Source organism: Camelus bactrianus, chromosome 23 (assembly GCF_048773025.1).
Source record: "Camelus bactrianus isolate YW-2024 breed Bactrian camel chromosome 23, ASM4877302v1, whole genome shotgun sequence".
Taxonomy (NCBI): Eukaryota; Metazoa; Chordata; class Mammalia; order Artiodactyla; family Camelidae; genus Camelus; species Camelus bactrianus.
Window position 1 is genome coordinate 17,083,423 of NC_133561.1, and position 21,178 is coordinate 17,104,600.

At 38.7% G+C, this 21,178-nt stretch overlaps 1 protein-coding gene across 1 annotated transcript in view; it reads right to left on the minus strand.

Annotated features, from left to right (window-relative positions):
* The window catches only part of ACBD3 (acyl-CoA binding domain containing 3), a 32,462-nt gene extending 22,240 nt beyond the window's left edge, over positions 1–10,222 (minus strand). Inside the window, exon 1 of the mRNA XM_010973817.3 lies at positions 9,868–10,222. Within this exon, the coding sequence (XP_010972119.2) occupies positions 9,868–10,156 (289 nt within the window). The 5' untranslated portion in view covers positions 10,157–10,222. The remainder of the gene's footprint in view (positions 1–9,867) is intronic.
* Between the last annotated feature and the right edge of the window lie 10,956 nt (positions 10,223–21,178).

Below are 21,178 nucleotides of genomic sequence, written 5' to 3' on the forward strand. Positions count from 1 at the left end.
AATCCTTCCTTTAAACCCCTTCAAATTAATTATCATTATTCTAGCTGGGGGACCAAATTTGTCTCAAAAAAAAAAAAAGGCAGAAAAACCACACAAAGAAAAGGAAACACACCAAAACGTTAATACTATATTATTTCAGAAAGTTTGGTTACAGATTTTTTTCTTTATTCATTTTTATTTTCTTAGATTTCCAATATGCGTATGTACTTCTATATCAAATAAACATATGCTTTTTTTCTTTTTTAATAAACATTTTTAAAAAGTCAAGGCAATTTATCTTTCAGCTTTTGGGATGAAGTGTTAACAGAGCAATTATTCTCCCCTGAGGATTATACAAAACCCAGGAGGATATGCTAAAAATCCCAGCCACCTTTAGTATACGACAGCCCACATCGTGTTGACATACTAAACTTCAAAGAAAACCCTTCACAATCAATATCATCAGGCAGACTATTGAAGTTACTTCTCTTTCGCTCTTCAGATGGCTCTAGTTCACACAACATGAGGGTTTTATTTAGTTTTTCTGAGTTAGATGAGAATAATTTTCTCCTAAATTATTTCTGATTCCAAGGGCATTAAATGTAGTTAGCAAGAAAGAAGTTATAACTACCATAACTGCATAGACAGAAAAAGCCTTGCTGAAGCTCAAAAATCTTTAACCAGGACCATGTCCCCAAAGGAAAGCTCTTTCAGTCCTGACAGTAAGGAATAGAGGCATCATCCTAGATCCCTGCACTTACAGAGTTAATTATTACAAAGTTATTTAATTCAATCAATTTTGGAATTCTGCTTTCTATAGCAACCCCAAATTATGCTTGGAAAGAAGCTGCAGAGCTATTTTTCCGGTGCACGTGTATAAAAACACACCAATGAGAAGCAGAAAATAACTACTTCTACTACCTGGAGAAGCATGACTACAAAGCTAGTCATTCTCAAATAGACTAAAAAGGGATCACTTGTTGGCATTTGTCCAGCAACAATTATATTAAAAAGTTCATTTGCTTTAAAACTGAAGACCAATAAAAGTCAGGTTAAAATGTATTTTACCTAAAGGAGACAGACTAAAGCAGGAACTGGCAAACTAGACCAACTCTGCCCACGGTTGTTTTAAGGCTTCTGAGCTAAGAATATTTTTAATCTTTTTTAAGAATTGTGAAACAACAAAAAGCAAAAACAAACAAACAAAAAACAAAGAATATGAACACAGACCAACCATATCTTGTTCTTAAGGCCTAAAATATTTACTGTCTGGAAGGTTTGCTGATCCTGGACTAGAGGAAGAAGTAAATGCAAAACCAAATGATTTCCTGATATTTAAAAGATTCAAATACAATTAAAAAGATTAAAAACATACAATTAAACTTCCTGCTAAACATGGTGGATTGAACATACACAATTATATCTGCTCCCCAATGAAACCCCACTAAAAAGACACGGAAGCCAATTTAGAGAACCCTGGAAAGGTGGCTCAGAAATTAAAGGCAGGTTCTTTAAAAAGCTAGAGTCTAGATAAAAATAGGAGCTTTGGTTTAAAGTCTATCTAAGAAGTAGGTACCCCTACCTCCCATTTTGTTTGGCAACTCGAAGTAGGCTACCTTGCCCTACTTTAGCAAAGGTCTGGATGTTCACTAGAGAACATGAGTCACAGCTGATCCAGGTGGGAGGACACCAGCCTGAGACTGAACTGCAGGACTGAAAAAAGAAATGAAGTGGAAGTTTCCCTAGTAAATGGTAAACACCTTCCACCCACCCTTTCTCCTGTCTAGTTCCCAAATGCTAGCAACTAGGTTCAAACACATGCCAGGCAGGAGAATATTTTCATGGAAAACTGTCCAAAAATAAAAGACCTGCACACACCCCAATTTGAAGGATACTAATGTTGAAGATTCCCCAATGAAACTTCTGCCTCATCACCTACAATGATAGCTTGTATTCAAGGTTACAAGTCCTCTTTAGTGCCTTACCCTTTAACAAGAATGAAAATCCAGGGATCACCAGACATTTGAGAAAGCTTCCAACGTGGAAAAAAAAAATCTCAATGAAATCTTCCAACAGAAAAAAAAAAGTCTAAAAGAAAATAAGGAATTCCAGGAAGAATTCCCATTATAGAGAGGTGAAAGGTAATTTCCAGGATGATAGCTAGACAGAGACTCAGAAGGTAGAAAGCTAAGACTGGATCAAAAATTTAAGGACATCTTGAAAGAAAAAATTATGCACATCTAGGAGAGATACCTGTAAAGAAGGAGTTTATCTGAGGACAAAGAAACCAAATGATAATGACCTCCAACTACACAAAAGACAAGAGTCTGCACAGGAACCAAAATATAATCAAAGTGCGTGATCAGTCTCAGCTATGAATAACACAAATAGAAACGACTCTCACTGATTTAATCACAAATGTGACATAAAATTAGGAGTTTGAGAAGGAGGAAGAGAGAGGCATACATGTATAAGTTACATCTTTTTTCTTAAGGAAAGAAGTAGCAGGAAAATGGAGACCAATACCAGAAGAAAGTTAAAATAATGGAAAGTGGTTGCCTCGGGGGAGACAGATTGGAGATGGGAAAAGAGACAGGGGATGGCTATTTTTCATTATAAAGTATCTAGTACAACTTGACCTTTTAAATTGTCTTGTTTCCACTTTGATAAAAAGGTAAAATGATTAAACTCATAGGCTCAATTTCAGTAATCAGTAAGACACTATGACATACGGTAGGCATAATAATACCCGCCCCCCAAAGATGTCCACACATCCTAATCCCCAGAACCTGTTAATATGTTAGGTTACATTAAAAAAGGGAATTAAGATTACAGATAGAATTAAGGTTGCAGCTGATCTTATCCTGGACTATCACATAGAACCAATGTAATCACAAGAATCCTTATAAATGGAAGGGGACAAAGAAGAGACAGAGGAAGATTTGAAGATGTTATGTTGCTAGCTTTAAAGATGGAGGACGGGGTCACGAGCCAAAGCATCCAGGCGGCCTCCTGAAGCTGGAAAAGGCAAGGCAACAGATTCTTTCCTAGAGCCTCCAGAAGGAACACAGCTCTGCTGACACCTTGATTCTAACCCAGTGAGACCCATTTTGAAATTCTAACCTCCAAAACTATAAAACAGTATGTACTTGTTTTAAGCCACTAAATTTGTGGTAATTTGTTATAAAAGCAATAAATAAGAAATACACAAAACACATTTTCCCCAGTAAATATATAAATGACTTCTAGATTACATTCCTATTAAATTCATAAGTATTTAACTTTACAATACTAAAAAGACAGCATTAATAATTTGATAATAGTGTTATAATCACAGTTACCAAGCCCAAAGTGCTGAAAGATGACCCTTCCACCTGAAATAAATTATACAAAAGGCTATTAGTCTCAAATGTCAATTGCTAGAGTAAGTTTACGGAGAAATATTTTTTCTCTGCTCTCTGGAGGTAATGGCAGAAGAATGTAACAAATTATTTCAGTGTTCCTTCTAGCCTTTAGTTGATGAAACGAAAGCCAGTAAAATCTATGGATTGTCAAGGATATTAAAGACAGGTGACCGAAATGCACAACTGAAGTTCAAATCCCCTCTACATATCCACTTGACCTACAATAATTTGTTATTGGACACACTATAAAAAAAGTTGCAAGCTATAACAGCAATAACCTAAAATGTGAGGGAGAGAGGAGTATAGAATTTCTGTATGCCATGGAAGTTATTAGCTTAAACTAGTATAACTATAAAATATTTTATATAAACTTAATGGTAACAACAAAGAAAAAACCTGAAGTAGATACACAAAAGATTAAGATAAAGAAATCAAAGCATATCCACCTAGTAATTGCTAATGTATGCTTGCACACTTCCTGGTGATGGGAATTCACTGTCCCAGTCTCTTCCATGTTTGGATAGCTGTGACTTGTAGCTCTTTATTATGAGTAGACCTCTCTCAATTCTATCCACAGGGTCTATTTCTAGTCCTCAGCATTAAATAAAACACATCTAACAGATGAGACCTTGAAAAAAGCCACAAAATACCATACACATTTGCCCTCAGTACTCTATTCTCTAGGCTAAATATCCCTAACTTATTCACTCATACATACCTCCTAAAGACCTGTGTTTAAATCCCAGCTCTGCTATTTACTAAGTATGTAACAGGGACACGGATAACCTTTCTGAGTCTCAGTTTTGCTATCAATAGAATGGAGATAATAACGTCTCCTTAGGTTTCTCATTGAGGGTTAGAAAGAATGTGGTCCAAAGTCTTGGTACAGTGCCTGCATAGAGCAGACACTTACTGAACAGCAGCTGTTATGATAATGATGGTAGGGATTTGAATTCCCACCCTGTACAAGTTGCTCTCTTCTGAATGATCTCCATTTGTCTTTACCCCTAAAGGATGATGCCTCAAACTGAAAGCAGCATCCAGGGACTGTCTGATCTGTGTGGAAGAGTCCAGGACCATCTCTCCCTTCTCTCATTCTAGATATCATATTTCCAACAAAGCAGCCTAAGCTCAAATCTGTTTTCTTTCATGGCCCTAACACACTGTTGCCTGGCAGAGAATACATTTTGAATAAATTCTGTCTTTTAGAAACATTAAAACCACATCTCTCCCATGTTCAATTGAGAAAAAAACTGATTGCTAAATTTTTATACTACTTATAAGAAAGTATAATATAATGCAGTATTTATAAGTTAATTAATATAAAACTCTGGAAACCACCTAGCATGTACAAAGTGCTTAATAAAAGTTGAATTTTCCACCATTACTTCAACACACCCCATAATAAATTCTTGGTAATCTCTCCTGAACAACATAAGCAGTCACAGAATACCAACTGCCAGGTATATATATACATATAATTCTTAAAACAATCTGAGTAAAAGAAGGCAGAGTTTAAACAACTGAGTGGCAGTATTAGGAAAAAGTGCCCCAGACAGTGTTGACTCCAGAGCTCAATTTCGTAGATACTGAGCCAGAGTAGCTCTCATTTTAGTTAACTGATAAAAGTAAACATTATCTCCTTCTGGGCATTGGTTACCAGAGTGTTCACTTTGTGAAAATTCATCAAGCAACATTTATGATTTGTGTACTTTTCTGCATGTGTAGTTAATAAAGGGAAGGCCTCAGGTAAACGTTAAAGTCACTTACACTAAAATATACATATACAACACATACATAAACAGCTCCTTGAATTCAGTATTCAAAGGAAAATTTTAGTTCAGTTCAAATCTACTATGAATCTAACATGAACTAGCAAATAAAAAACTCAGATGTTTAAAAGGCCATTACTATTCTCGGTGGCTATGATTTTCTTTCTTCTAAGTGACTCTTAGGTCTATATGTCCTCCTATGTTATACACTAATATCTTGGAATTATCTGAAGCTAACCCACTTAAGTCCAGGAGGCACATACTAATTATACATGTTATCAAAGAATAAATTACAGTTGTACAGTATTTTAAAACATTAATGGAACCAATTATAAAAGTTCTTGAAGATGCATGTCTAAAGAACAAAAGGAAATGGAACCATCCGTACGATTGCTTCTCTGCTATCAGTAATGTAATAGCGTAATCGGAGGCAACGCTAGTGGAAATGCATTAACAATTACATAGAGAAACTGAGTTCAAGACTTAAGTTCCTCCAAACTCAACTACAGCTTCCTTTCACATATCATGCATAAACACACACACACACACCCACCCCCTAGATCTATCTTCTGAAATAACGACCAATCCAGAAGCAATGAGCACCCACTGTTAACACCCAGATTATGGCTCTTCAAATGCCACTTTCCACTAAAAGGAACTATGTCTCTCTGGAGAAATGGCCGATTACTAGGGCAGCAGGAAACATTTCTGGAACATGTCATCATACCAGATACAAGGAAGCGATGGAAGACTCCCATCATGTCAAAGGAACTTAGGAGCCAATCAGAAGAGGCTACCACTTGCTAAAAATGGTACAATTTGAGCATCAATAATAAAAGCTAAAGAAAAAAAAGGTTTAAATGCATGAGTACATAATGACATTTAAAAAAAACTGTCACCTTTTGAGGCTGCTAAGGGAAACAATTCATTATTTTGAAAACTAATAATGGGAAAGAAGCATATCTTTCCTTTCCTATTTGAGCTGTACCCCAAACCAAATAGTAGATGAGGAAAAGTATTACAGTGAAGGAAAGACAATTAGAATATCACAAGTTTTCAATCCTTAATGAATCAACACATCCATTTTCAATTTACAAGAGTAAAAAACAAACATTATGTTAGCTAAATGCAGGCCTCTCAAAAGGTCTAATATTGTATTAGTAGCAATGAGATCTGGCGTATCAATATTTTTGATGGGCACATTTACTTCAGTCCTTCAGATGGGGATTTTTTCATTACAATCAAAATTTGAAACCTGACAGCAAGGTTATGCAGGAATTCAGAGTAGATGACCTTCTCACACTTGACTTTTCCAGATATCTGAATAGACTGTCAATAAAATGATTATAAATAGGAAAACAGTATGAATCTTTCCATTAGCCCTTAATATTTTCAAGCAAATGTGGTAAAGAAGTTCCAAAAATGTGATAAAGCAACAGGGTAGGTAGTTACGAATACTTTCCTAGGAACACCATCAAAAAGCAGGGTTCCTATTTGCTTTTCATCTCCTGTAGTGAAAAGAACTGTCTTTGGAATCAGACAGACTAAGAACCAACTCTGCCTCTTACTAATAATAATCAAGGGGCCTCGGGCAAGTTCCTCAACTAAGAAACCAGGATAATACCTCACTGAAGGACTTGCAGAGGATTAAACAAAATAATATATACACAGCTTTCAAAATAGTACCTGATATTTAGTGAACATCTGCTCAATAACTGGTGGCAATTATCACTCTGGAGTTTTAAATTAATGCAATCATCTACCAGCTTAATACAATGATGTAATAAAGTATTAGAGAAGGAAAAATTCACCCCCAAGAATTATAAAAACCAAAACACAACTGCCCAGGTTAACTCTATCCAAGAATAAACGCTACAATAATACCAACCAATTTAGTCCTTAACCCAAAGAGGTGAGAAAACCAGCTTAATCTTGCTAAACTAGAACTGGGCAGTTTTGCTCTTCCTTTTAAAAACCTTCAATGGTTCCTCACTGTCTACAGACAAAAAGGCTATTTACAATGGCATTCAAGTCCTTCCCCATCTTACCCTTCCAGCTCTCTCTCCATCAAACTACCCCTTCCTGTTTGCCATCTCCCAGACACACATGCCTTTCCTTCTCTAGAATGGCATCTGCTCCCTGGATCCTCCACACTGTACTGCAGTTGCCACTGGTCCTCTTTTGGAATCTTAAGTTTCGTAACAACAAAAGGAAACACACTATTCATTCATAGTGGTAACCTAATACAAAAATTTATCCATAATAAGGATTCAACAATGTCAAGAACTTCTATGGTAAACTGCTAACTTACATTTTCCAGTATTTTCATCCATTATTTTACTTTTACCTTCATACAATTAAGAGAGTAGGTAGTTGACATAATAGGTTCAGTCACTGGCCTATGACCACTGTGACAGGAACAGAATGCAAAACAAGGTTCCTGATTCCCAATCCAAGTAACTTTCAACGGAAAAAGATATCCATGTTTTCAAGATTCTTATTTATTCCACAATGAGAGATAAAATGTTATGTTATTTTTAATTCATGTGAGATATAATAACCACAAAACAGGGATTTAGTAAAACCCTTGCAAGACTGATAAAAATGCCAAGTATTATGCTGGAAAAATTCACACATTAAAAACGAAGGCAGCCAGCACGACTCACCCCACTTTCCATAATTCTTCTGATTGCTTTTAGATCCTTACTTTTTCCCCCTAATCAGGTATCTCATATACTAACAACTTCTTCATTGCTAACTATGTTATGATCCATGCAGAAAGGCAGCTTACATTACTAGACTGTTATTTCTCCATTTAAGTACTTGTATATTGCTCTGAGAGCTTAATTTAGAAACTTAGTGAATTATACCTATTAATGTACCTTTTTTTCTCTAAGGTGACTGATAACTAGGTCCCTAAATTACAGATTCCCCTAGGAGTCCTGCCACTCAACAAACATGTTAAAATAATGTTAGGTTTAGACCACTAAATCTTAAATCTGAGATTCACTTAACCCAGTCATATATATCTATATATGAACAGACTCTGGAAGAGAAAAGTTAGTTGTCTAGGAGTACATGGTAAATAGAATCCAGAGCTTCCTGACTCCCAAGCAATGCTAAATTTACAGCACATTAACAGTGTTTCAAACTGTTAAAGACATTACTACTATTTTCAAGTAAGACAGGCTCAGACGATAAAATTATCCATCTTTTTTTGTTAGTCATATGGCAAAAGTCAGTATTAGATTTGTTCTTACACATTATTCTGCTACAATATGCTTTAATCTTATTGTACACTGGAAAAATAAGTTTCAAGAATAAAAATTTTAATTAAATGCAAAATACACGATTTGCACAGAAACCACGAGATTTTTACATAAGTGGTAGTATATTATCACCACTGGTAACTCTAAATTCACACCAGTGACCTAAGGGTCAAGTGATTCAAAACCCATTAGCCATTACCAAATCCCCAAGCTAGCTAGCGCACAGAGGGCTGAAACTCACTGTGCGATGACGATGAATATTTCAAGGGTAAACTTTTTAATAAAAACGCAATGAACAAGGAAAGACTACTCCGGAAAATATATAAAAGAGAGACCTTCATTAGCTTGCACAATTAAAGTTATTTTGAGAGAAAACAAATAACTTCTACATGTATAACTACACTGAGCGACTCAACTTCAGCTAATAAAATATGTACTCCAAAAGGCACTCCCTCTGGGAAAAGTGTCATAAATATGCCGTTCTGGAATGCATACGGAACCTAGCAACCACTTTTAAAGTTTCATTTGCTGATGTTTCTCCTTGCCCATTCGCCCCACGAGATCTAAATTATCTCTAAGAATCAAACGGGCTTCTTATCAGTCTTTCCTACAGACAAGGTCATGTGACTGGTATCACCACCATTTGGCTAAGTGAACCACCCAATTAAAAAAAAAAACAAACCCACACATCAATCTTGCTCTAAGACAAGATTTATTACAATTAACTCTGTAATTAATACAGAAGGTAGTTTCAGGACTTAATCTAAAAATTCATTCTTGGACATTGCTTACAAGGTAAAATTTTAACCATCTAGAAATTACTAGAACATAGTGGGCATCCCTTCTCTTTATAGAGTTTGACAAACCAGAGGGGGTACATTCGCGTAATATTTTACTTCTTTTTTCCTTTCTGCCACATCAATACTGCCAAGTGGTCAAGTCCTATTCGAGTTTATGGTTCCCCAGAATGAATGGAAAGAGTATATATGGAACCTAGGGAAAGATTTCTTCCACTATGGAAAAAGGATAAAAATCGGTGCTTCTGATACTCCAAGCCATAGGAAACAGGAAAAGGAATACGATGGTTTAACCCCCCCACCCCCCAAAAAAATCCCAGAATGAGATCTTCTGGGAAAAAGAGAGAGGAGAGAGCGGGCGGTGGGGGTAAGCTCATTCTTCCACCCAGGCTCCTGGAAACCCGAGAAGCTAAATCAGGTAAGATGCTCCGGTAACCTCGGGGAGGCGGGACTTAGACAGTCAAACCAAGGTTCCAGGCCCCTCAGGGGTGTGACCTAGCGGCCAAGCGGGTAGTGACAAACTTCGGGTACCCCCAAGGACAGAGTCCTGCTCTGGTCGCCGCGACCCCGCACGATGAGGGCGAGTCTGCTCCAGTCTCCCCGAGGCCGGGCAGAGGCGGCAGGGATGTGGGCCTGCCCGGCTCACCTTTGAAGAAGCGCAGCGCCAGGCCATACAGCTCCTCCAGGCCAAATCCCCAGCGCTGCTCCAGGCGCCGCGCCTCCTCCGCCGCGCCCCCAGCCGCCGCCTCCCCGGGCTCCGGCTGCTCCTCTGTGGTGCCCGGGTCCCTACCGGACCCGGGAGGCGAGGGCGGCGGCAGCGGCGGCGGCAGCAGCAGCGGGGCGCCCTCCGCCCCAGGCCGCTCCTCCGGGTCTGGGCTTAGCGTGAGGCCGTCGACGGAGACCTCGAGTCGCTCTGCGTTCAGCACCGCCGCCATATCCGCCTGCTGCGCCTCCTCAGCGGGGACAGGCGGCGGCCACGTATCGACTTCCTGCTGACCTCTGACCTCCGCTAAACGACACCGGAACTTCCGCCGCTGAGGAGGATCTCAGGCTCCCGGAGCTGGGTGGGGCATCAGCTCCGGCACGATCCTCCCGCCCCTAGCCCCGCGGGTCCCGAGCGCCCCAGTCCCCACCCTATCCCGGTCCCCTTCCGGCCCTCGTTCTCCCGGGAGGGGCTACGACCCAGGGACCCCCGTCCCGCCGTTCTTTCCCGCGGCTCCCGGTGTCCGGCAGGGGCGGCGTCATTCCGGCCCTGCGTGCGGTCGGTGCGGGGAGGGTGACTGCCGGCCAGCGCCCTACCCTCTGTGTCAGTCCCTCCCCATTTATAGCGAGTTGTGTCGTTGGCTGAACTCTTTTGCCCACCACAGTTTTTGCTTGGGCTTCACAGCAGCTCGGAGGAAATGCCAAGCAAATACCTTAAAAAAATTTTTTTTTTTTTAGTAAGAAATTGAGGTTACCGAGAAATTCAGTAGCTTCTATGAGACTGTCTTGGAAGGGCCGATCCTGGTTTTGCGGGACCTGAAGCTCATACAATTTGTGGGGCCCTCATTAAGTAAAAACTAAAAATTAGGAGCGGAAAGGTAGGTAGGAAGGTGAATTTGTATTTGGAATGAGAAATCACAAGCGACATTTTGAAAAGTTAACAAAACTCACAAATATCACACAGATAACCGTGAAAGTTCTTATTAACTGCCTGACACTTCTACAGGGTGTCCAAAAATCCAGAAACATAGTTATTTATGTTTTTAAAGGTTGAAAATGCTCTTGACAACATTATATTTACCTGTGTTTCTAGACTTTATGGGCACCATTTATAAGCATTTTCCCGACTTTTTTTTTGGCTGTACACTATGCCAATTATTGTGTAATGTTTTCTATAAAGAGAATAGAAAAATCAGTCTTCTTTAGCATGGTGATCAAAATTTGTTTTTTATTACTGTTTACAAGTTTCAGCTTTACAACTAATTACTGATACTAGTGTGTACTTTTTTAGGACTGTTGTCAAATTTCAGAAAACCTGTATCAAGTTGCTCTCATATATGAGATATAATATTTCAGGACTGTTTGGCTGCCTCCATGGCAGTTTTGTGTGTGGTTTCTACTGGATCCCAGCGTTTTCCAGGACAAGAATTTTCTGCTATGTTAAGACAGGATCTCATCCATTAACATGAATAAAATATGTGACTTCATGTATAGACTCACTTTAGTACACCTGCAAGTTTCTGTCCCACAAACACAAGAATTCTAATGTATTCCATTTTGCATGATTCACATAAAAACAAAAATAAGTATGGTGCACTTCTAATTGTATGTATGACATTACCTAGTAGATTTCTGATGAGTGAGAACCTCCGTTTTAGGTTAGGCATTGAGAGAATCCCTCCTCTTATTTAGAGTTTTTTTTTTGTTTTTTTTGTTTTTTTTTACTTCTGATAGTCGGAAGGATTTTCTGTGGGCTAGTTTCTCCTTTTCTTTCAAATCTAGTTTCTCCTCTGCTACCCACACAGAGTTCCTTTGCCCTCTGGCCCTGCACCTCTGTGACATGGTGCTGGCTAAGTTGGCATAATGGGCAGTAGGTGTATTCCAGAAAGCCATTCCTATGCCCACGGTGAGTAATAATTTAACAGTAGATGGAAATGCCTGCAAACCATAAATGCATGCCACTAAATCCAAATGAAATGTATCCCAATTCAATCACTCCTCCCTTAGCCAGATCTCAAAAAAGCCCATGGCCATTCCTACACCACTTAATGCAGAAGAGAAATGATGGAAGTCAGAATATGAGACATGGTCATAAATATCTTACTTTAGAAACTTTTACAGAAACATCTGGCCAGGTGAATATACTACTAGGGCTTCTCCAAGGGTCTTGGAAGGGGCTTTGAGGTGAAGGTCCCTGAAGCTTAAGCGTCACTGATCTATGGTAAATGCATATCTCAAAACTAATTCTACTGCTCCAAGCCCACTGATTTTTTTTTTCACTTAGCTTGGATCTTTAGATTTAGCTTTAATTATTTTTAAAGCATGCATATCACAAGGCCTTACCTCCAAGAAGTCAAAAATATATTACCTTGTTGTGTTCTACTTTTAGTATTCAGTAACTTTTGAGGATGATAATGAGATGGGTAAACATAACTGTACTTCACGGAATTATAGATTCTGTTTCTCAAGTCTTCTACAATAACCATTTCTTCTGTAATCATAAAATTTTTTTAAAACAATATAAATATTAAAAACTATAGGGGGGTGGAGGGTGGGAAGGGATAGACTGGGATTTCAAAATTGTAGAAGAGACTACACTGTATAGCACAGGGAAATATACACAAAATGTTATGATAACTCACAGAGAAAAAAATGTGACAGTGTGTATATGTCCATGAATAACTGAAAAATTGTGCTGAACACTGGAATTTGACACAACATTGTAAAATGATTATAAATCAATAAAAAATGTTAAAAAAAAAAACTATAAAACACACCTAGGAAGATGGGCAGGTAAAATATGCTACACGAGCAATTACTGACTTTTTCTAATGTTTTGCAATTTAACATATTGAATGTTATTGAAAAATCTGCACATCCTCTAGGTCAGACATTTAAGCCTCATCCTAATATAACCATCAAGGAATGTCTTGTAGATAGTTGCTCTCAGTGACCTAAAACAGATTAGGGAATATAATTCCCCTTTAACAACTCATGAAGGGAAATTAGTTCCAGACATTCACTATAAGAGGTCAGATTTAATGTGTTTGAGAATCACACGAGGGTCTTGATAAATTGCAGATTCTGACTCAGGAGGGAGGCCTGAGAATCTACATTTCTAATAAGCTTTCTGGGCTGCTGCTTCTGCCTACAGATCACATTTTGAACAGCAACAGTCTAGGTAACTTTTTTCACAGATTTATTGACATGTAATTGATGTGAAATAAACTGCGAATACTCAGTTTACAATTTGATGAGTTTTAACATATGCATATACTTGTAAAACCATTACTGCAATCAAGATAACAAACATATCCATCACCCTTTCTGTAATCCTTCCCTCCACCAAGACTTTTCAATACACCTTTTTTATAATGTGCTTGTCACAATAGAATCTGACTTCTATAAACAGTTCAGAGAAACTACCTGTATTTCCATACTCCTGTCTTATATATGAAGGAGACACACAGTGAGCAAAAGAGTATATTTTCTGAAACCTTTCAAATAATTTCCCTAAGTCTGTTCCTGTACAAAAGAGAGTAATTTTCAACCAGCCAATTTTATTGTGTGAATTTCAGTTAAGCTTCATTTCATTCAATCATTTATACGCTGAAGTATTACCATTGCTGAAATGCTTTAGAAGTTTCTTCCCTTAAATCAACATTTCCCTTGTTCTTGCCACATATTTTCATCTGCTCTGTGAAATATTGTTAGATCACCAGACAGAGACCGGGATGAAATGTATGTTTCCTACTCTATCTGGTGAATTCATAATTGGGACTTGGTAAAATTTTGCAGTTAGTCTTATTTAGTAATGCAGTACACTTTAGGAGTGATAATTGTTTTGTGCTCCTTGATTAGAAGCACCTGAAGGCCAAAGGCCATGTCCTTGAACTCCTATAGTCCCTACCACAGGACAGGACACGCGGTAGGCACTCCAAATCTTTTTCTGGGTGAATGAATAAAAGTATAATTACATTTATTACATGCAACATCAATTCAGCTCCACAGACATTTAAGGAGTGCCTCGTATGCTAGACACTGTAGAAATACACAGGTGAGTAGCTGTGGTGTCTAAAACAAAGGAATCATGGTTCAGTAGGCGAAACCATGCGAGAAGCACTATGTTAGGGCTGGGAATGCACTCACCAACTCAGTGACCTTCAGCAGGTCACTTAGCTTTTGTTTCCTCCTTTGTAAAATGGGGACAATAATAGCATCCACTTCTCAGGCTGTGGAGAAGACTGAATGCATGAAAAACATGTAAAGCACTTAGAAAAGGACCTGCTAGGCTCATAGTGAGCTTTTAGTAAATTTTGGCCATGGTGATGTCCAATGTTCCATTAAAATGTAGAAGAGAGATTGCACACTGGAGGCCCACAGGGTAAAGTGGGCCTGTTTATGTCTTTTGCTTGGCTTGCAAAAATTGTCCCCTATAGTGCTTTAAATCTGAACTGGTTGCTAGCATTTTAAAATCTGGAATTTTAATGTAAAAAAAATCCAGATTTCTTACTTACCTTAAAAAATTAAGAAATTTGGTGACACTGGGCCTGGCATTGGTGCTAGAAAGCCATGAGCTGGAGCTGTATAGAGGCTGCCTCCATGAGGAGGGACACATGCCCTTGAGTTTGCAGCAATCCCCCCAGCCCATTGTGATGTGCACTGTCCTTGATGTTGATCATGGGCCTGTATCTGGTGCTATTGATCATATTACACCACATCTATCTACTTATATTGTTACCTGCCTTGACATTGTAGGCATTTATGTTTGGAACTCCCTAATACAAAAGAAAGAGAATGGCATATTGCCAGGAAGGTTTATGGGTGGCTTCAGAGATGGGATAAGTCCAGCTGATCACTGTGAATGTTTGCATTTGAAGAAAGTAGAAACAACATTCTAGGCAGAGAGAATACCTTTTGCTAATGTCCTGAGAGTTAAGAGAGCCCAGTATGTTTGGCTAGCCTTGAAGGAGTGGCAGGAGATGAGCCTGAAGAGGTAGGAGGGGGCAGATGTGTAGGATGTGGAAGAATAGACTGGAGATGGTACTGAAAGTGGTGAGGAGCCACTGAAGGATTTTATGCAACGGAGTTTCATGAATAACTTGGGTAACAGTGGAAGGAAAGTTTGGAGGGGGGGCTGGCAGTAGGGAGCTCAGAAAGAAGCTGTTGTTAAAAGGGCTAAATTAAGGGAGGAGGGTATAGCTCAAGTGATAGAGTACATGCTTAGCATGCACAAGGTCCTGGGTTTAATCCCCAGCACCTCCTCTAAAAATAAATAAATAAGTAAATCTAATTACCCCCCCAAAAAAAAATTGGCAAAAAAAAATAAGAGGGCTAAATTAACTTATATCTGTAGAAGTGCGTTAGAAATCGTACAATATCTGAACAGGTAAGAGTAGATTTGTATAGCTGCTGTTACCATTCCTCTTTGGCCTTCACAGCAAAACACTCTTAGGGGCCAGTTTCCATTATGAAATTATGTATATTTTTTTCAGGTTCAAAAGTAAAAAATGAGTCTAATAAAAGAAATCAAAGACATAGACATTTGTGTCTTTAAAAAAACCACTCTTCTATAATCCCATTGCTGAGATTTAGCCAGCATTCTTTCATTTGTCTTTCAAATATAATATTCATATAATAATAGTTATTATTGTTGTTGTTGTTACTATTATTATTATTCATTAATACCCTCCACTTACAGTAAGAAGAGGTGAAAGGTTTAGGAAAGGAGACCCATGATTCCAAAGATCTATTCAAAAGATGCTCTGAGACTAATGCTTACGCTTACGGGGCCCTCAGCCCCACCTGCTGGCTGGAGGTGATAGTGCTGCCCCAGCCAGACTCCACTCCAGGTGCTCCCGCCAGGCTAGCCTCTGCATCCGCAGCCTGTAGCCACTTCCTGGGTAGGGGAAGAGAGATGCCAACAGTGAGTAGAGCGGCTGCTGTGGCCCCACCTGGGAGCTACAGAACCAGGACAAAGCCTGGGGCTCTGGGCTGGTCTGCCCAGATGATGAAACTTTGCTACATGATGGATATGAAAACCAATATTTGATCAGCCATGCTAGAGGAAAGACTAAATTATCAACTTTCCATTCTCTCAGTAGAAAATTAAATTATGAAAGTTATCATATAGAGAACAAAGAGTATGCAGCCTAAAAAATGTAGGAAGAAAAATAAGCATGGCAATGTGTCAGGAAATCAAATAATAATAATAGTTGTTGTTATGACTGTCATTTGAATTTTGTCATACTAGTCAGCTTTTTTTTAACGTTTGTGATTCATTGTGGTTTCATTTCTCACTCTAATTAAACATTCATTTTTGTACCTAATTTATAATCGTTTTTAAGAGCTCCCCTTCCCCTCCATAACTGTATAAGCTTCAGGCCTGAATGTGCCCTTGCCTGGGTATACTGGATGGCCACTCTCCAAAGAGCAGAGAATTAAAGTGGGGAGACCTGACTTCCAGGATGGCAGAGTGCTTCCTTGCACAGTGCTTGGGGGCCTTGGGTTGCTCTCCAGAAAAGTGGGAACACACCAGAAAATTGGCAAGTGCAAACAAATAGGAAGAAAGGAAACTGGGTCTCCAAGTGCTGACAGAATGACCTGGGCAGGGGGATATAGTTGCTTAGTGAGGTTTGGGAAGACTTCCTGGAGGAGGGATAATTTTGAGCCTTAATTAAAATCAACAAGCAACAAGAGCCAAAAGTGCAACTAAATGGATGTGGGAGAGGGAGGTTGAGCCTGGGAAAGAGGAATGTCAAGGAATCAGTGATGGTTCCCCTTACATATCCCAATGACTCTCATGTGGAGGAGGGGTACTTCTCCCACATACAGGGACTCGTTCTTATTCTCAGGCCTGGCACAGTCCCTGGCACACAGGAAATCCATGTTTGCTGAATGACTGAAAGAGCATGCTGATTTCATAGCAATGCAAAGAAGTTACAGGAGACCAATTTTAGCTCAGTAAGAGGAAGAACTTTCTAAAAATTAGAACTGATGATTGAAGAGCACCAATAATAGCTACTGATCACGTTGTATGTGCCACGGACTAGACTAAGCTTTTTATGTATATGTCTCATTTAAGCCTCACAATAGCTGTTTAAAATAAGCATCATCGTCCCCATGTAAAAATGAGGAAAGTAAGTCACAGAGGTTAAGCCACGTGCACAGGGTCACAAACCCTCCTTCAGAGCCAGTGGAGGAGCCTTGACTTGCAGGCAGGTCTGTCTGACTCCAAAGCCACACCAGACATCACCCTGAAGATCTGACAGTGCCTCTAGCCTTGTCTGCCAGTATATCATGAATCTTGCAGGCCCATGGGGCCCTTGCATTTCATATGCAGAATATGCACAGCCTTCCCCCCTCCCCTGCTGAGGAGGCCCTGCCTGGTAAGATATGCCAACAGGTACAGGAAAAGCTGCTCAACATCACTAATTATCAGGGTTTTGCAAATCAAAACCACCATGAGATACCACCTCACACCTGTTAGAGTGGCTATTATCAATAAGGCAAGAAATAACAAATGTTTGATAGGCTGTGGAAAAAAGAGAACTCTCGTGTACTGTTGGTGGGAATGTAAATTGATGCAGCCACTGTGGAAAGCAATATGGAGCTTCCTCAAAAAACTGAAAATAGAAATACTATATGATCCAGCAATTCCATTCCTGGGTGTATATCCAAAGAAAATGAAAACACTAATTGGAAAAGATACATGCACCCCAATGTTCATAGAAGCAGTATTTACAATAGCCAAGATATGGAAGCAGCCTGTGTCCATCAACAAATGAAGATATATATATATAGATATATATAAAGATATATAGATATAGATATAGATATCACATCTTCTTTACACACACACACACACACACACACACACACACACACACACACACACACACAGTGGAATACTACTCAGGCATAAAAAAGAATGAAATTTTGCCATTTGCAGCAACATGGATGGGACTGGAAGGTATTATACTTAGTGAAATAAGTCAGACAGAGAAAAACAAATGCTATATGTTATCACTTATATGTGGAATCTAAAAAATAAAACGAATGAATATAACAAAACAGAAACAGACTCACAGATAAAGAGAACAAACTAGCGGTTAACAGCGGAGAGAGGGAGGAGGGGTAAGATAAAAGTAGGAGTTTAAGAGGTACAAATTACTATGTATAAAATAAATAAGCTACAAGGATATGTTGCACAACACAGAGAATATAGCCAATATTGTATAATGACTTTAAATAGAGTATAATCTATAAAAATTTTGAATCACTATGTTGTACACTTGGAAAAAATATAATATTGTAAATCAACTATACCTTAATAAAAATAATTACTTTTTTAAAAAAAAAGAAGCAGCAAAGGTACTGTTACCTTTCTCCAGGATGTGCCACAAAACTTTTTAAGATAAAGTCTAGGTTGGTTTTTTTTAACTTAATAAATATATGCTTGTTGTAGAAAATTTTGTCAACATAGAATAATATAAGAAATAGGGGGAGGGTATATAGCTCATGCTTAGCATGCACAAGGTCCTGGGTTCAATCCCCAGTGCTTCCTCTAAAAATATATAAGCCTAAGTATCTCCCTCTGCCAAAATAAAATAATTAAGTAATACAATAATAAATTAAAATATTAAAAAAATAATAATGTAAGAAATAATCAGGCAGACTTCTGCCACCCAGAGAGCCACTATTAACACAGTTCTGTTAGGAGACAGACCCTCCTGGCCCCTCCCAGCAGAGGCTGCTATTTGGGAGACAGTCTCCTCCCCAGTTCCCTTGCTGTGCCTGGGGCTGAGACAAAATTTGAACCTGGTCTTTTGGCCAGAGGCGCAGTGTCCCTCAGAAAGGTACCAAGACACAGGTACAGGAATGTTTATTACAACAGTGTTTATAATAGAAAAAAAAATCTCAAAAATATGTTACTGTGTTACGGAGCCACGTTTATAGTACGGTTCTTTTGGGTTAAAATATTTATATAACTAAAGAAATTTATGTATATGGGATATATGAAGGAGGTTTGAATCTTTCATTTTCTACCTTTCTGTACTTTTTCAATTTTCTAATCTTATACGGGCATGATTTTTAAATGTCACTGAGGATTACCTGGGGAGGAAAATTACGGTTAATTTTTAAAACTTTCCACTGTGTATACTTCTATTTAAAAAATACACAAATCTTAAAATAATTAATTAATTAACTTAAAAAAATATACAAATCTTCTACTCATGTATTACAAATAATCTCCTTTCTTGTATTTTAAAAATCAGCTTCCTTTCAAAGCCTATTGTAGGAACTTTTGAGGTGACAGCAGTTACTGCTACCACGCCTGCGACCCCTCCTACTAAATACTGAATTTATTTAGTTTATTGAATGGATGAATAGATTTGGTGAATAGGCTGAAAGCATTTCTTTCTGATCTTTGTTTCCCTTCAGGAGAACATGTCCTGAATTAAATTCACTAAACTAGTAGCATTCAGCCCCTCCAGCTTTCCCACAATCACTGAAGCGCAGGTTAAGTGACAAGGTCATCTTAAATGTAAATTTTACTGCCTTTTTCTTCTACCCACAAGCTCCACCATTTTCACACATTCATTTAGGAAATATTTATTGGTCACTTACTATATGCACAAGATAGAGCAAGGGGCTGGTGTTAAATTCCCCAAATTATTTTCATAGTTAAGTTATTCACTCAACAAATATTTATTAAGCACCTAGAATGTATTTCAGGTGCAGGGGCAAAACACGTGGTCCCTGCTCTAAGGGACCTGGAGGTCCAAGGGCCATGGATCTGAACCCTATCAGACCCCAAACCTAGTCCTAAAACAGAACACTTTTTTTTTTTTTTTGTCTTTTTTAGTTGAAGTATAGTCAATTTACAATGTTGTGTTAATTTCTGGTGAGAGCATAGTGATTCATTGATACATATATATACTATATATATGTGTATATATATATATTCCTTTTCATATTCTTTTTCATTATAGGCCATTACAAGGTATTGAATATAGTTCCCTGTGCTATACAATAGGCCCGTGTTGTTTATCTATTTTATATATAGTAGTTAGTATCTACAAATCCTGAATTCCCAATTTATCTCTCCCCACCTGGTAACCATAAATTTGTTTTCTGTGTTTGTGAGTCTGTCTCTGTTTTGTAAGTAAGTTTGTTTGTGTCATTTTTTAAAGACAAAGATCACTTTTAGTATCCCTCTCACTGTCTGAAAAAAATCCATAGATAAAACAGCATGTCTACAGTCATTTTTTTAATGTCCTAAATGTAATATAAGGGAGAAATGCAGGGAAAGAGATTAATAACAAAACTGTGGCTGTTTGAGCATGACTTCTAGGGCAATAATAAAGTGGTCAGATGCTTGCCGCCATACGTGGAGGTGCCTTGAAAATATCTGCTATAAACACAGATGGTAACAGTGTGGCTGCTGGTATTATGATTTTTGAAACTGTGAACATCTTGAGAAAAAAATTTATTTATATGTAGTATATAAGTATAAATGTATTTGTTTATACTTCCCAGGAAATTTTAATGTATATTAAAACTGTGCTAACATTCTCTGTGGTGTCTTTGTAAAATTCTGGTTCTGTGCTCAGAAAATGACAGACTGGCTCTTTGTCACCATGACCATCCAGCGGGACGTGGGAGTTGGATGAACTGATGCAGGACATGGAGTGTCCCAGCCCTGCCCACAGATGGCCAGGTTCAGTGTCCCCATGGATGAGAAAAGCAGAAATGCTCGAGTTGGGACACTAAGAACGTTGGTCTAGAGCTGCCTCGTGGGGCTTCAGAGGCAGTAATTGAAGAGTCAGAACCAGCCCAATCACACTGCATATCTTCAAACAGCAGGAAGTCCCGACACCCAGGAAAAATGTGGTGTGCAAGCCCGGAGCAGGGAAGAGGGTATCGCTTCCCAGGTGCCAGACAGCAGGATTCCGGCTGAGGCAGATATAAAGGTGATAATCAAATAAAACCCCCATTATAAAGGGTCTTTAAAGAAGTACCAAGAGTGTGCCAGCTATGCCCTCCCCCATGGCACAGGGCTGTGTGCCAGGCTGTATCTATTTATTTAAAAAAACAAAACTTGTTTTAAGCAGCCTGGGAGGTGGGGCTACAGCAACTCCAGCGTCAGGGTGTGGAACAGGGCAAGCCCCAGGGACCAGACCCACAATCAAATGACAGTGGGGCCAGGCAATATTTTCTTCTCCTTATTTTTATTGCATATGAATCTTATG